Source organism: Salmo salar, chromosome ssa17, assembly GCF_905237065.1.
Source record: "Salmo salar chromosome ssa17, Ssal_v3.1, whole genome shotgun sequence".
In the NCBI taxonomy this organism is placed as follows: domain Eukaryota; kingdom Metazoa; phylum Chordata; class Actinopteri; order Salmoniformes; family Salmonidae; genus Salmo; species Salmo salar.
Window position 1 is genome coordinate 26,341,453 of NC_059458.1, and position 17,856 is coordinate 26,359,308.

A 17,856-nucleotide genomic window follows, 5' to 3' on the forward strand; every position below is an offset into this window, starting at 1 on the left:
ATATATATATTTTTAAACTTATATTTCAAGGAAAAGAAAATGGAGAGAAGATATATTTCATAGCAGACTTAAATGACCTCCATTATCTCCAACCAAGAATCGCTAGATTCAGTCAGTCCAGGGACAGTAGTAGTTGTGATGCTGTTACCGTTTTGTGAGGAGAAGCTGAGGCGCTGTGTAGCTCTCTGGTCTTGGTCAGCACTGTGGTTCTGTTACCTCTCTCTATCTTCAACAGCTCCACACTCAGACTCTCTCCTGTTAGCAGCCACGGCCGGATCACCAGCTGTACAAGTGAGTGAGAAAATGACTCGACTCCTTTTCCGTCACACTAATCCAATCTGTTTTCAAACAAGTTGAGGTGAAGGAGAGATACTAGGTAGCCACCTCTAGTGAAGCATTGAAATAGTTACCCATGGTTATGCATGCATTCAAAAAGAGAGCTGTACAGCTTTATTATGGGATGTCTACAGAGCAGAGGGGTGTTGAGGGTGAGCCCACCTCGATGGGGTTGCTGTTGACAACCACAAACAGGATGCTGCTGGTGTCTGTAGCGCTGAGAACACCAAAGTCTAGGAAGTTCTCTTGCAGACTGGGCGGCAGGACAAAAGGCTGTAGGGAGGAGGGGAGGAAGAGAAAAACGAGAGTATATTGTTATGATATGGGGGCCAGGTTAGTATTAGGACATGCACCAACACCCTATCCAGGGTACACTTCCACACACCATTCCTCCAGGGGGCAGCAGGAACCTTGTTCAGCCAGGTTGATAAGCACATCAGGTGATCGTCAGTCAGTGTCCCAGCTTGCAAGACATGAGGCTGCTGGTTGGTTTGGTGGCCATAAGGCCTTTCGTTTTGATTTGAAATCTTTCGTTTAGGTATGCCGTTCGGAATTTTCTTTTTTGCACATATTTATGTTTAGTCACCATCTGAACAAATGATAATCTGCCTGGACTGGCGACCAAGAGGTCAAGATCTAGTTATGGGTTTCGTAACAATATGCATTTGCAGGCGTTTCCCCCACAATGTACTTGAGTGTGTGCAGGATTTCATGTGTGCGTGTACACCATTTCCCCAGTGTGTGTGTGTGCGTGCGTGTTGCAGTACCTCCAGGAATCCAGTGTAGGCGCGGACGGGGAGGTGGAACTTGGAGGCGTTGGTGACCAGCAGGATGTTGCTGTCGATGTGATTGGAGGGCCGGACGGGCTGGAAGTGGAGGGAGAAGATGTAGCGAGACTCCTGAGGGGGGATCAGCACCGGCTCACTGAAGTTCTGCACCTGAGGAGGACACGGGACCATTCATATATATATACTGCCACCTTAGGACACACTCAGAGGGCAACAGAGCGGTTCAACACATTTAATACTTGACAAACCAAAGTCCCCTCAAGAATCAATAATGTAGCCATTCCTTATCGTAAGACTTGAGGGCCGTGATTAGTAATTGATTGAAGTTGGTTGTGTTTAAGCTGGGTTGGAACAAAAGCCTGCAAGCTTTGAGTTGGCCGACAGCAACAGGCCTCTGGAACACGATACAGTTCAAAACAGTTACTCACTAAGAACATGGTCTTGGCTTCATCTGGAAGGGACACGTCATGGATGCGGATGGCAAAGTGGAAGGTGTTGGTGAGGTGGATGGGCTTGACCACTGGCTCTAGCACACTGTCTCTGATGTGGAACAACGTGACCGTATGGTCAAACCCCAAATACCTGACACACAGAGATGGAGAGGAGAGTTAGTGGAGACGTTTCAAATGTTCCGAAATTGTGTAATAGTGATTCGTTAAAGTAAAAAAAAGAAAAATAACACTTCTTTTCACTGATTATATACACTACTTGTCATTGGTCAAGGAAACAGAAAAACCTACCCGTCTAGAACTTCAGCTAGGTATGGGATTTCAAGTTTGGAGTAGCTTTTCTCTTTCGCTTTTACTGTTATTTTACCAGAGGACTGGGAAGCTTTTTGAACTTTCGATGCTGGAAATCAAAAAAACAAAACCATGTCAAAACAGGTTGGAACAAAAAGGCAGAGTTGCAATATGCAGGAGAAATTCCAGAAGGTATGGGGAGTACTGAGCAATATAGCTCACTTACCATCAAAACTAATACTGGCGACTTTGGTGTATCTATGTTCTCCAGCTTTTAGCGTGACGGCCTTGAAGTCTATTGTGATGGCATCGTTTGACGGCGTCGCTCGAACGCTCATTATTTGCACATCTTTTGTTCCGGAATTGAGAAGATGCAAATTCAACAGCTTTGGTCGATCTGTAAAACGTTTCAACAGAAAATACAATAAACAACTAATCAAATCACCCAATAACCATTTTGAAACATCCAAATCACTCAAATATTTCATGAAAGCCTGACCCATTGGAGAATGAGGGTATAAACGTGAAGTGAACACAGCATACCTTGTGAGCGTAGCGTTTCAAAGTCCAACATTTCTATTGAGGAGTAGATTCCCGGTGCTGAGGACAAAGACACACAGGATCAGGAGATGTCTCAATCAGCCAGTCACAGATAAGTATAGAGGTACAGTGAGGGAAAAAAGTATTTGATCCCTTGCTGATTTTGTACATTTGCCCACTGACAAAGAAATGATCAGTCGATCATTTTAATGGTAGGTTTATTTGAACAGTGAGAGACAGAATAACAACAAAAAAATGCAGAAAAACGCATGTCAAAAATGTTATAAATTGATCTGCATTTTAATGAGTGAAATATGTATTTGACCCCCTCTCAATCAGAAAGATTTCTGGCTCCCAGGTGTCTTTTATACAGGTAACGAGCTGAGATTAGGAGCACCCTCTTAAAGGGAGTGCTCCTAATCTCAGCTTGTTACCTCTATAAAAGACACCTGTCCACAAAAGCAATCAATCAAATGAGATTCCAAACTCTCCACCATGGCCAAGACCAAAGAGCTCTCCAAGGATGTCAGGGACAAGATTGTAGACCTACACAAGGCTGGAATGTGCTACAAGACCATCGCCAAGCAGCTTGGTGAGAAGGTGACAACAGTTGGTGCAATTATTCGCAAATGGAAGAAACACAAAAGAACTGTCAATCTCCCCCGGCCTGGGGCTCCATGCAAGATCTCACCTCGTGGAGTTGCAATGATCATGAGAACGGTGAGGAATCAGCCCAGAACTACACGGGAGGATCTTGTCAATGATCTCAAGGCAGCTGGGACCATAGTCATCAAGAAAACAATTGGTAACACACTACGCCGTGAAGGACTGAAATCCTGCAGCGCCCGCAAGGTCCCCCTGCTCAAGAAAGCACATATACATGCCCGTCTGAAGTTTGCCAATGAACATCTGAATGATTCAGAGGACAACTAGGTGAAAGTGTTGTGGTCAGATGAGACCAAAATGGAGCCATTTGGCATCAACTCAACTCGCCGTGTTTGGAGGAGGAGGAATGCTGCCTATGACCCAAAGAACACCATCCCCACCGTCAAACATGGAGGTGGAAACATCATGCTTTGGGGGTGTTTTTCTGCTAAGGGGACAGGACAACGTCACCGCATCAAAGGGACGATGGACGGGGCCATGTACCGTCAAATCTTGGGCGAGAACCTCCTTCCCTCAGCCAGGGCATTGAAAATGGGTCGTGGATGGGTATTCCAGCATGACAATGACCCAAAACACACGGCCAAGGCAACAAAGAAGTGGCTCAAGAAGAAGCACATTAAGGTCCTGGAGTGGCCTAGCCAGTCTCCAGACCTTAATCCCATAGAAAATCTGTGGAGGGAGCTGAAGGTTCGAGTTGCCAAATGTCAGCCTCGAAACCTTAATGACTTGGAGAAGATCTGCAAAGAGGAGTGGGACAAAATCCCTCCTGAGATGTGTGCAAACCTGGTGGCCAACTACAAGAAACGTCTGACCTCTGTGATTGCCAACAAGGGTTTTGCCACCAAGTACTAAGTCATGTTTTGCAGAGGGGTCAAATACTTATTTCCCTCATTAAAATGCAAATCATTTTATAACATTTTTGACATGCGTTTTTCTGGATTTTTTTGTTGTTGTTATTCTGTCTCTCACTGTTCAAATAAACCTACCATTAAAATTATAGACTGATCATTTCTTTGTCAGTGGGCAAACGTACAAAGTCAGCAGGGGATCAAATACTTTTTCCCCCTCACTGTATTACTATTGGAAATCTATGGTGAGGCGTTGCTATAGGAAACAACGTTGTTATTGGAAACGTATGCTGTGAGGCGTTGCTATAGGAAACAACGTTATTGGAAACGTATGGTGTAAGGCGATGCTATTGGAAACATTGTTATTGGAAACATATGGTGTGAGGCGTTGCTATTGGAAACGCACCCGAGGTGACCTCCACCTCTACAGGCAGGATGATGAACTCGTCCTGGTTGGAGGCGTTTGTTTTGATTCTGATGAAGGCCGTGTGGTTGTCTGCGTCTCTCGACGAGAAACTGGCTCTCATCACCCCCTTCGTCTCAAATGGGGGAATCTCCTGACAACCACACAGGAAGAAAGAACAGAAAAGACATGTTTAGTTCTATTCAGGGGTCAAGTAGTTGCCCAATTAAAATTCCGTTCTGGTCAAGTATTTGTCTCAATTCCAATGCTAATTGTGTGGAAGTAACAGGATAATAATCTAAAAGCCCCCGATTGTCCTGATCTATACACACCCACAGATGGTGCGTTCCTCCCTGCTGCCCTGTGGGGAGCTCCAGGTGCAGGTCTCCTCCACTAGAGTACATCTCCACTACCTGCAGTGGCTCACTGTGTGGGTTGTGGATGTTTATGAGTGGAGAGAAGCTGCTGTTGACTGGGACTCGGGCCCCGATGAACGGCCGCAGCCTGTAGGGGTTGGGGATGCCCACACCAAACACCTGCAGGGGATAAGACACCAACAACATAAGACTCATGATCTACAGCAGGGACATACTTGATCTAGAGCAGGGATCTACGCAGGGACCTACAGCAGAGACCTGATTTAAGCCTCCTACACCTATGTGATCTAGAGCACTCAGATCCAGAGGTTCACAGTGTGAGCTGGTTTCCAAGTGGCAGGCAGGGGGGAAAACCAGCAGAAAATGCAACCCACAAAGGATCCTTATATACAGAACACACCTCCAGTATACAGACATATTACAGAATTATTAGTATACATAGTGACACATTATGTAAACATACGTATTCATACACACCTGATATGTAAACACTCCATGATGCGAGGTATTAATAAATAAAGTATTCTCTACATTTCCTACTACTCGAGCGAGGAAGACCACATCAAACGACGTATTCCCCCCTGGTGGAATTATCTACAGGGAGAGAAGAAGAGAAGGGATGGGATAAATTAACTGGAGAGAAAGAATACAACAATTATCCAATCAAAAGGTCGAGCTACTTTTGGAACTATAAATGTAACCAACCATTTAAGATCAGTCTTGGGTGTGATAAAGCAGTAAACATGAAGATTCTTGTCATGATGCCATAGATCGTTTTATAAGATACTGGAAGACAGCCAGACATAAACAAATCGTTTTAACAATAAAAATGTTTAAAGACCAGGTGGAAAGAGGGCGTATTTTGCTCCAGCCAACATTATTCCTTATTTGACCTGATTTTCCTGCTCTACTCTCAGGACTCAAACATGCTGAGCAGCACAGTCACGCCATTCACCATCTCCTCTGCTCAGGAGTGCACTGGATTCAGAGCTGTCATGAGTTTTACAATTCAGTTAAAAGGCCCAAGATGGCGGAATGTTGACAGTTGAGCACGTGCCTCTTGTTTTTCAAAAAGTACAAAACCAGCACATGATACCCATAACAGCCAGGTCACATGGTCAGACTGACAGGCAGGGGAATCGGAATGGCCGGATAAATGAGCCTCTGTCCACCGACAAACACAGGGCTTATTCTTTTAGCCTTTGAACAAGCCATGTGCATGCCTGTAGACGAGGAAACACCTCAAGACAGGAGATATCGGCTGTGTGCCAAACCAAAAGGCAGCTAGCTGCCTACCTGCCTGCTGCCTACCTGCCTGCTCCAAAAGGACCTACATTTGTAGGTAGAACATTCGTCAGTAGGTAACTGACATTTAAGATTAAATTCGTAGGCAGCATTTTAAGGTGCCTTGGGATTGTGACACGCCAATTTTGACATCCTGCCTTGAAATGCTGCCTCAAAAGACTGCATCTTTGTGGAATGGGACACAGCCATAGGGTTATACTTATTAGCTACTCACCCTGTTTTGAAAGAATGATGCATGAAAATGTGCAGTTGTTGCTGATATAGATATCAAGCTTATTTCCTCTGCACTAGGATTGTGCAAATAAACTTTCTCCATTTTTGGCATTCCAACAGGCCTGGGAACAGGAAGAGAAACAATGTTGTGAAAGCTGTTGCACCAACATATAGCTGTCTGAAACACAACTGTCATAAACATATAGGCCTAATGGGGTTAAATGGAGTCTCAAAGAAAATCTTTTATTTCCATTTCCTTGTCTCTCCTAACGGATGTTGATAAAACGATCATGCTCCAGGAGGCCTCTTCTCTTAACTGTGGAAATACCCAGCAGATAAGAGCACGTTTAAAACGTATCAATGCCAAGTTGTCAAATGATCTGTGAGGGTGATGCACAGAATGTAAATCTCAACAAAGTGACAGGACGAAAATAAACAGAATAGTTGATGGTTGAATTTGTCCCAATTCACACATGTACAAGTCTGTATTATCAAATTGTATTGATTGCATACACATATTTAGCAGATGTTATTGCGGTTGTGTAGCGAAACACTTGTTAAACTAGGGCTGAGCGATATGGCCAAAATATCATATGGTATTTTTCACTTGACAGTATTTTATGTTTTTGATTAATAAAAGTTCTCCATTTGCTTTATGAGTAGTGCGTGACCCTACGGTGGCAACACATATATTCTAAATGATTTCAATGGGTTTTTCTCCATTGTGATTGTTTTATACTGTTCTAGTCAACTTCAACCTAAAATCATTTCCTGCATTTCCTGGACTCATTTGAGATCATTTCCACACTGCCATGATAGGGGCAAAAATACTAGGCCTTATTTTTAACCAAATGTTGCAATTGTGATTTAGATCAAAACACTTGGGTGAACTTTTGGAATCATGGAAATAGAATGTTTATTATAATTCTATAGTTAGAATATAAATAATAGTGGGCACTTTGAATACAATGTTGTTTGACATGACAACAAATGAAAATGCCATGGACGAGTTATTGTGACAGGGTAGGAACCAAAGTGATGTTCAGTGTTTCCTAGGGGACCCTATAACCTTTGGCTACATTAAATCTTTATTCATATAGCCAACATATTCATTCTTTGCCTATTCCTCTTTGATTTAGAAGATACTGTTGCACAAACAACATGCTGATTTAAGCCTCCACCAGTACTGGTATCAGGCTGTATTAGCTAGCTACGTTTGATCTGACTTAGTACTTTTATTAACTGGCTAACACGATTTAGCTTAACTTGCTAAGAAAATACAAACTAGCTGTAATTATAGAACGCTTGTAGATTTATATTAAGATCAAAGTGGCAACATCGTTGTCATCAACATTGTTGCATATGCTGCGCTGACCATGCAGTCTGAACGAAAGTGTCGTGGTCAAGCAACAACAAATGCGCTCCTTGAGTGACAGGGGGTGGGACTAGGTCTGTGTGGAAAGCAGCATGGAGAGAGAGAGAGATGACTCAAGTAGCGGAGTAAACTATAAAAATGGACGTTACACACGGCGTATCACATTTAACAAACCAAACATTCAAATACATTTATAGAAGGTAGAGTAAACACCCAAACCGGTCCGTGCATAAATACCGGTATATAGGAAAATACGGTCTACCACCCAGCCCTATGTTAAACACGTTTGAATTGGAAATGTGTTTTTGTTACATATCCCAACTCTCCCTGACACACCCTCGGAGAGTGGGGTGAGACACCCTCGGAGAGTGGGGTCACGGCCAGGGTCTGCCATTATCAATGGTGACCCAGGAGCAATTAGAGTTAAGTGCCTTGCTCAAGGGCACACTGACAGATGGTTCACCTTGTTGGCTTGGGGATTCAAACTAGCTACCTTCACGGTTACTGGCCCAACGCTCTAAGCGCTAGGTTACTTGCAGGTATATCTGTAGGTAGAGGAAGTTAACTCACTGTTCATGGAAGTCCAGCATTGGCGGCTCAAAGCGTATGGGCCTGCTGTTCCCTCTCTGTAAGGGTGAGCTGTGGGAGAAAAAACAGGAACCATAGTGAGGAAGAGAAGGGAAACAAGGACGGCTTTTCATCCATGCTGCAGTCCTACTTCCTATTGCCTAACGCTCATGTTCCAGGAGGAGTGTTTGTGTGTGTAACGCAAATCAGGTTAACATGTAAAAGCTCAGGGCAACAGCCAAAACAAGACAGGAAACCTGCCAAACCTGCTTTGCAAAAACAAGTCATCTACTGCAAGGTTGCTTCCCTTATATAATTTTGACTGACTATGACTACATATTGTAATTTCCCCCAAAAATAGTTTTTGCAAAGATAATTGAAGTCAGAGATATGCATTAAACAGATGTGTCATTGCATGTGTATTCAGCTCAGACAAACAAGATCTTTGAATGAGAAATAAGGCACCCAAAAGGGAAACCGCTCCCTGCACATGCCACAGACAGTATGACTTCACTGAACAACACGTATAAGCCGACAGCACACAGGCAAGTCATAAAAAGGTGTCACTGTGGAGCCATGACCAATGTTATGCAACGTCAGGAACTCATTTGCTTCTTAAGTTGGAGTGCAACAAGGAATATATGTTTTTATTATTCCTTGGTTTCCAAGGCCTACACTTAGAATACAAATGAATTCTATGAAGTCATAGTTGTACATTAGAACTTAGTTGTGCTACTACTGTGGTCTTGTGTGTTCTAAGAGAGTGAGGCGGAAAATAACTGCATATGCTCTTAATGTGGCTATGGGAGATTGACCTTCAGCTGGGTAAATCACACACACCCCTCTGTCTATGTGTGTGTTTGTGTGTTTACAGAGCTCTACAACCAACCATACCTCTCTCAGAATGACTCCTCCACTCCTGCATTTTGCAGCGTTTATAACTGCGTTTGAACATACATTTGCAGGTGGCGAACAATGCAGACGGTGTTCAGCCTATATTAATTGTAGATCATATTATTTATAATGTAAACAGAGGTAAATTCCCTGTAGTTTTCCCCCTATAGCTTCAGAGTACAAACAAAGCCACATAATGTGTTGTTTAAATGGTCATAATGGGCCACTGACTGACTGAAAAAGGCCCCTGTGTAACAGCCAATCACTCACTCTAAATTCTTGAGGTTTCAAAATGCAAATACTAAGACATTGCCTTTCTGCGTGGCGTGCATTGGCCAACTTCTGATGTAGACTGAATGCTTAAAAAAAACTATGTCAGCAGATAGATGGGACGCTTGGCGGTGTTAGTTCGCCGTGGGTGGAGGAGAGGTGCGAAGTTTAGCCTATCAAAAAAGGAACAGATGCATCGTCAGTCAGCATCGTGACTAAAAAGCCACAAGCCATTTCCTGTTCCAACTAAGCAACTGAACAACGCAAAAGTCTCTTCTGCCTATTATAGAGATTGTCTAGAGAACTTAAAGTGAATCTGATAATGAATCTTCTGCATATTGTAGAGAAATGTAAAAGAAAGCTAATGATACTGGCTGCTAGCCAGAAGAGGTGGAACCATGATAAATAGACACCTATTGCATTATATATAATAACTGGTGTGACGCCTAAGCAACGGAAAGACAAAAATAAAACGGAGAAAGGTTAATAAAATTAAGAAAACAGATTAACCACGTGTTACTAAATCTAATCTTGGCCTCAACACGATGCTGACTAGACAATGAATAACAACTATTTACAAGCTGAACACAACTAGTCATCTGGAGAGGAAATACATAAGCCGTTGTGTTATTTCATGCTTTTGGTGGTCAATCAGTCCTTGGTGTTGTGGACAGAAACCTCAAGTCAAAGTGAAAGGAAAATTGCCAGGCTTGCATATTAAATAAAGGTTAAATAAAAGTTAACCATGGGGGCTCTTTCAACTGAATCGAAACTGATCTAAATAGCAAAAGCAGAACTTTGCTAAATCTGTAGTGCTGGAAAAGTTGTGTCTTGATAAACCATTTGTGAGATAATCTTCAGAGACTAATGACAAAGAGCAAACACGGCATCTCAGCTGTTAGAAACAGTAGACCAGACACTCCGGTGTGTAAAAGAACAGGCACCTGCAGCCGTACCAGACAATAACCACAACATAAGGCTCTTCTGAGCACCGCCTGCATCCTCATACACACATGCTGCCCTGGAGTCTGGACATTGACCTTCATTATCAAGTCAGACTTTAAAAAGGCACATGCATACAATAACTAACAGCGTACATTTCCGCTACAAAATCCATTCACCACCTTATTTTCCATTTGTATTGATCTCTCAATTGAATTCCTTGCTCTTCAAGCAATTCACTTTATGCAGAGAGAGCATTCAATGCCATTCCATTTCATTTTATAATTAAATGAATTTCTATACCTTTGGGACATCACTTCCGTCAACTGGGTTATACCAACTTCCTCCAATCTAAGCACTGGTATAACCCAAAACTTCTAGATAAGAGAGCTATGAACGTAATTGCCCTTAGGGATGTTTACACAAACAATGGAGAGGAATCAAGTCAACTAAGAGGACAAAGGTGAACAGAGAGGGAGGTGTGAGGGGACTCCATTGGCATCAATATGAGCTGTTGCTATTAGGGTCTATCAGAATGAATACATAAAAATAAAATGCAACATGTAAAAAATAAAAAAATAAAAAAGTGTTGGTCCCATGTTTCATGAGCTGAAATAAAAGATCCTAGAACTGTTCCATATGCACAAAAAGCTTATTTCTTTCAAATTGTGTGCACAAATTAATTTACATCCCTGTTACTGAGCATTTCTCCTTTGTCAAAATTCTCCCATCCACCTGACGTATATCAAGAAGATAATTAAACAGAATGATCATTACACAGGTGCACCTTGTGCTGGGGACAATAAAAGACCACTCTAAAACGTGTAGTTTTGTCACATAACACCCCAGACGTCTCAAGTTGAGGGAGCATGCAATTGGCATGCTGACTGCAGGAATGTCCACCAGAGCTGTTGCCAGAGAACGTAATGTTAATTTCTCTACCATAAGCGGCCTCCAACGTCGCTTTAACCTGTTGGGTCTAGGGGGCAGCATTTGCACGTCTGGATAAAAAAAATGTACCCGATTTAATCTGGTTACTAATCCTACCCAGTAACTAGAATATGCATATACTTATTATATATGGATAGAAAACACTCTAAAGTTTCCAAAACTGTTTGAATGGTGTCTGTGAGTATAACAGAACTCATTTGGCAGGCAAAACCCTGAGACATTTTCTGACAGGAAGTGGATACCTGATGTGTTGTATTGACTTTAAACCTATCCCATTGAAAAACACAGGGGTTTAGGAATATTTTGGCACTTCCTATTGCTTCCACTAGATGTCACCAGCCTTTACAAAGTGTTTTGAGTCTTCTGGAGGGAGATCTGACCGAACAAGAGCCATGGAACGGTGATGTCCCATTAGACACCTGGCGCGCTACTTCATGTTGGGTACCCTCGTTCCAATATGTTATAAAAGAGTATGCATTCGTCCACCTTGAATATTATTCATGTTCTGGTTAAAAAAGGCCCTAATGATTTATGCTATACAACGTTTGACATGTTTGAACGAACGGAAATATATTTTTTCCCCTCGTTCATGACGAGAAGTCCGGCTGGCTTACATCATGTGCTAACGAGACGGAGATTTTTGGACATAAATGATGAGCTTTTTTGAACAAAACTACATTCGTTATGGACCTGTGATACCTGGAAGTGACATCTGATGAAGAGAATCAAAGGTAATGGATTATTTACATAGTATTTTCGATTTTAGATCTCCCCAACATGACGTCTAGTCTGTATCGCAACGCGTATTTTTCTGGGCGCAGTGCTCAGATTATTGCAAAGTGTGATTTCCCAGTAAGGTTATTTTTAAATCTGGCAAGTTGATTGCGTTCAAGAGATGTAAATCTATAATTCTTTAAATGACAATATAATATTTTACCAATGTTTTCTAATTTTAATTATTTAATTTCTGACGCTGACTTGACTGCCGGTTATTGGAGGGAAACGATTTCCTCAACATCAATGCCATAGTAAAACGCTGTTTTTGTATATAAATATGAACTTGATAGAACTAAAAATGCATGCATTGTCTAACATAATGTCCTAGGAGTGTCATCTGATGGAGATTGTAAAAGGTTAGTGCATCATTTTAGCTGGTTTTATGGTTTTGGTGACCCTGTCTTTGACTTGACAAAACATTACACACAACTCTTGTAAATGTACTGTCCTAACATACTCTAAATTTATGCTTTCGCCGTAAAACCTTTTTGAAATCGTAAAACGTGGTTAGATTAAGGAGATGTTTATCTTTCAAATGGTGTAACATAGTTGTATTTTTGAAAAATTTGAATTTTGACATTTATTTGGATTCAAATTTGCCGCTCTTGAAATGCACCTGCTGTTGATGGAGTGCACCACGGGTGGCACGCTAGCGTCCCACCTAGCCCCAAGAGGTTAAAGAATTTGGCAGTACGTCCAACAGGCCTCACAACTGCATTCCCAGTCTGGTGAAATCCATATATTTGGTCCAAATAAATGTATTTCAATTGACCGATTTCCTTAAATTAACTGTAAGTCAGTAAAATCTGAATGTTGTGTGTTGTTCCATTGTCATATAATTGGTACATTAACTATCAACATAGGATTAAAAATAGTTACCCAGATTGCATTTTGGCAACATGTGTGTGTGAGAGATATATATACACACAGTACCAGTCAAAAGTTGACACACCTACTCAACAGGTGTGCCTTGTTAAAAGTTCATTTGTGGAATTTATTTCCTTCTTAATGCATTTGAGACAATCAGTTGTGTTGTGACAAGGTAGGGGTGGTATACAGAAGATAGCCCTATTTGGTAAAAGACCAAGTCCATATTATGGCAAGAACAGCTCAAATAAGCAAAGAAAGTAATGATGGACTGTCATTTCTAAGACATGAAGGTCAGTCAATCCGGAAAAAGTCAAGGACTTTGAAAGTTTCTTCAAGTGCAGTCGCAAAAACCATCAAGCGCTATGATGCAACTGGCTCTCATGAGGACCGCTAGAGGAAAGGAAGACCCAGAGCTACCTCTGCTGCAGAGGAGAAATTCATTAGCGTTAACTGCACCTCAGATTGCAGTCCAAATAAATGCTTCACAGAATTCAATTAACAGACATCTCAACATCAATTGTTCAGAGGAGACTGCGTGAAGCAGGACTTCATGGTCGAATTGCTGCAAAGAAACCACTACTAAAGGACACCAATAAGAAGAGACTCTCTTGGGCCAAAAATCACAAGCAATGGACATTAGACCGCAATGTCTCTGTGAGACGCAAAGTAGGTGAACGAATGATCTCTGCATATGTGGTTCCCACCTTGAAGCATGGAGGTGGTGGTGTGATGGTGCTTTGTTGGTGACAGTGATTTATTTAGAATTCAAGGCACACTTAACCAGCATGTCTACCACAGCATTCTGCAGCGATACGACATCCCATCTGGTTTACGGCTTGTGGGACTATCATTTGTTTTTCAACAGGACAATGACCCAAAACACACCTCCAGGCTGTATAAGGGCTATTTGACCAAGGAGAGTGATGGTGCTGCATCAGATGACCTGGCTTCCACAATCACCCGATCTCAACCCAAATGAGGACTGCAGAGTGTGAAAGAAAAGCAGCCAACAAGTGCTCAGAATATGTGTGAACTCCTTCAAGACTGTTGAAAAAACATTCCAGGTGAAGCTGGTTGAAAGAATGCCAAGAGTGTGCAAAGCTGTCATCAAGCCAAAGGGTGGCTACTTTGAAGAACCTCAAATATATTTAGAGTTTTTAAAGATTTTTGGTTACTACATGATTTCACATGTTATTTCATAGTTTTAACATTCTCTATTATTCTACAATGTAGAAAACAGTAAATACTGAGAGGAGATCCCTCTGTGAAACTTACTAAAACTCACATGATCCCATCCACCATAATAGTCTCAGTTTCAGAGCTGATGAAGGAGAGTGAAAAAGATGGAGCGAGACACTTTCAGACCAAATAGATTCACGTGAAGGAGCCACTAAAGCCCTGGAGAGAAGCACTCAAATATCCTAACCAAGGCCTGTGCTTTGGCTATTTTTACACTAATAGATTTTTACACCAAAACAGACCTAGGGCACACACAACGTCATGGGAAAGAAACCCTGCTGATGTTGACAATCGCCACGATGACGTGCTGCACTGTGGCCTTCCACCCCATCCATGTTTTCTGATGTGGTTCTCATGATGATCTGACCGACTTATTATGTCATGCCACATGTACTTCTGCCTGATGGGCGTGTGCCGCCTGATGGGCGTGTGCCGCCTGATGGGCGTGTGCCGCCTGATGGGCGTGTGCCGCCGGTGTGGAGTGCACTGTGCAGATTGAGTTAGTTTGTGACCCTAGCACAGAAACACACAGATTGCCAAACAATCCCTGGAAGCCTGTTAGGTTCACCTGTGTGTGTGTTTACTTAAGGAAAGAGACAGGCCTCTGATCTGGAGAAACCTGATTGGCTGAGGTTGACAGTTAACCTGGCCTGAGGAATGCAAGGCAGGACACACTGATTATTCAAGAGGATTAACATGTTTCAGACCGGTTCTTCTAAATGCCACCAAGGTTAAGTGTAGCGAACTGCCACCTAGTTTGGCTGAAAGCTTCATAACCGAGGTATAAAAGGGGGAACGTATTCACAATCCACTTCTCTCTTTTAACGATGATGTCTGTCCACATGCTACGTAAACCCAGTCCCCTCCCGATGTGATCCTAACACTGCCTTGATGCAGGGGGGCTCTGATTGAGCCTCCTGAAAACTCTTAACATCCCTCCACTGTCTCCATAGTGACTAGGACACACACAGACCCACACCCTCCCGTCGTCTACCTCCAGTGAAACCCAGCAGCCAGTCGACCAGCTCCACCTCCCAGCAGCCAGCTAACCAGCCCCACCTCCAAGAGCATGACTATGTTGATGGAAATGAGAACAAGGTGTGGCAAACGGAGGATCAGTCTCCTACGAAGCCAAGCCGCTACATATGGAATTGGCTAGCAGCCATAAAAACTCAGGCATAGATAAGCTGAGTAGAGATGTGATTCTAATGCCAGGGTTTACCCTCCCATTTAGAGTCTATCTAGGTACGACTGGTGTTACATAAGGACGTTTAATGAATTAAGTGTTTACAGTCATTATGGCCTGCAACAACAAATATAGTTCTCTCAGAGACAGTCATAGGTGCATTCAAAGATAATAAAAAAGATATACATCATACCTTTTTTGATGATATGAACCCAGGTGAAGGTCAGGCTCTATCTGTAAAACAAAGAAAAATCCATGTCAGGTGAGCAGATGAGCAGCAGGCGATCTCCATAGCTCTAGTCTGACATGACACGGCTCGAAATGTAGGAACAAAAAGAAAGTTATCCCACTCCTAATGATATCATCAGAACAAACAAACCAAGTCTAGATGCAGAAAGTCGTAGGCAAATAAGAAAGTAAGACGTGCTGAAGCATGCAAATTTGAGCAGTACTGACATGATGATGTAATTTTGTTTTATAACAGCAGTCAAACAGATGTGTTTCCACACAAAGGCCTTTGACACCCATTAATTGAACCCAAGACTGGTGCCCATTTTGCATTGGAGTCAGAATGTGCTGTATTAACTCTATATCCACCTCACTGCTAATTGAAAAATCATATTTTGCACTACAGTGATTCAAGCATCAAAACCAGCAAAAGCTTAACGTCTCTGACTATGGACCTCCTTCAATCAAACCGGCCTTTGCCATGTTTATGCATCATCTCTATTTACACAACTACTGCCCTTGTTCATCTAGGACCATTTAACCTGTGAAGTGGTGGCAGTCTACCTGTTGTTTCTTACCATTCCCTCAACTTGTTTGCAATTCTAGGCCTATTTGATCATAGATAAAGAGGGGATGTTTATCTACTATGCAAACACTCTACAGGGGGTTTAAATAAGTTGAGCCCTCAACTGCTCTGTTAAGGCCAATCAGCACAGGCAGGCGAGGTGCTCAGGTGAACAGTGGTGGAGAGAGGAGGAGTGACTGACTTTCAGAGCAGTGACATGTGGGATGGACAGTGGATACAAAGATGTGCTGACCCCGCCGGGCTGACCAGAGCTAGCTAGCCTCTATAACAGTGACATGTTTGTAAACTATGATATCTGGGTAGTATCACTGTAAATAATGTCCTTTTGGACATCTCACAGAAGTCCTGTCTGTCGTTTGTTTCATGTGAAACAGTGAACAGCACACGACCAAGGAGACCTGATAAAGGCTAACCACAGACTATGTGGGTAAAAATACATAGCAGAGAAAGTGAAAGTTACAGCTTTGAGAAGATACTGCTCTCATCTTAATTTTTACAGCGATTATACTTGATTTCACAGGCTGCTATTCACCTCGTGTTTACTGAGTAACTACATAGTAGCGTGATAGTGTGTTCAGCTGTGCATGTTGTATAGGGAGGGTCATGTGACCACGCTAGGAGGGGAGTGTAAGGAAACTGTGTCTTACCTGCAAGAGGCCTCCCTCACCAAAGTGAAGTACCTCTAAGATTGTGTCTGATTGGATGAATGCTGTGGAGACACAATTTGTCAACAGTTATTAAAAGACCCCCCCATAATTACATTCTGCAGGAAGTGGCAGAGTTGACTTGAGAACCGTAAACAGAGCAGAAAACAGATGAAAATATCCATGTCTCTGTTATTGGTAGGGTGTGTTAAGTGTGCATATAGGTCACCATTTTCAGTGCATTGCTTAAACATGTCATGATTATGTTCAGCAATGCAGGAAACAACCATACTTTAGACAGGAAGCATTTCAACTGTGGCATTTAAACTCAACCCACCACTGCTTCACATATTGAAACTGCTGGTGGAAAGAGTTCTCCTTTTCACCCTAGCTATAGGGCTACATTTTTATTTTTCAAAGTTACAGTTCATTGGATATGGGAAGGTGTACTAGCAAACGAATACTTCCCTAAACAACTGTAGCCATCTAGCTAGCTACTGTGTTGTTGAATCCTAGTGAGGAATGGCCTTAATTCTGACTGCACGAAACATAACGTTACTAGGATAGCTAGCTAGATAGCTTGTTAGCAAACCAAACCACTAAGAAAAAACGCTAACCTGCTAAATGAACACACCTATGATGAGTAAGCATTTTGTTGCACTGTACTCCAGTCCATGATGTATATAATGTGTAGCTTATATGTAAATGACAAATAAATGAACTTGAACTTGTCGGTCTTGACAAACTAAAAATACCACTTATTTCCTGGTTTAAAAAGAACAGCTAAACCAGTGTGACAAGCACTAACGTTAGCTACGTGAAGGTTGATGACAAGTTACTCAGGACTAGCGATAGATATCCAAAATGATTACGTTAACTAGCTAAATTCAGGATATTCTGTGAAACATGACTGGAGCTAGCAAAACAATTGAGCTAGCTACGTTAGTTTGCAAACGTTACTGCTTGAAATCTCAAGGGCCACCTTAGCTAGCTTGGCTAACGACGTTACCGACACGTTAAAAGAAGCGACTGAACTGGTTAGGAATGTGTGAATATATTAACTAACTAGTTTGGTCATAATGCAACCAAGTATTACATTTAGCTATTGAGC

At 42.2% G+C, this 17,856-nt stretch overlaps 1 protein-coding gene across 1 annotated transcript in view; it reads right to left on the minus strand.

Annotated features, from left to right (window-relative positions):
* Positions 1-17,856, minus strand: part of LOC106575661 (transmembrane protein 131) — a 35,857-nt gene that overhangs the window by 17,578 nt on the left and 423 nt on the right. The window contains 14 exon segments of the mRNA XM_014152280.2: positions 149-283; positions 499-609; positions 1,104-1,274; positions 1,553-1,706; positions 1,865-1,973; positions 2,091-2,261; positions 2,408-2,464; positions 4,325-4,475; positions 4,654-4,857; positions 5,176-5,292; positions 6,218-6,338; positions 8,162-8,230; positions 15,481-15,521; positions 16,749-16,810. Coding sequence (XP_014007755.2) covers positions 149-283; positions 499-609; positions 1,104-1,274; positions 1,553-1,706; positions 1,865-1,973; positions 2,091-2,261; positions 2,408-2,464; positions 4,325-4,475; positions 4,654-4,857; positions 5,176-5,292; positions 6,218-6,338; positions 8,162-8,230; positions 15,481-15,521; positions 16,749-16,810 — 1,673 coding nt within the window.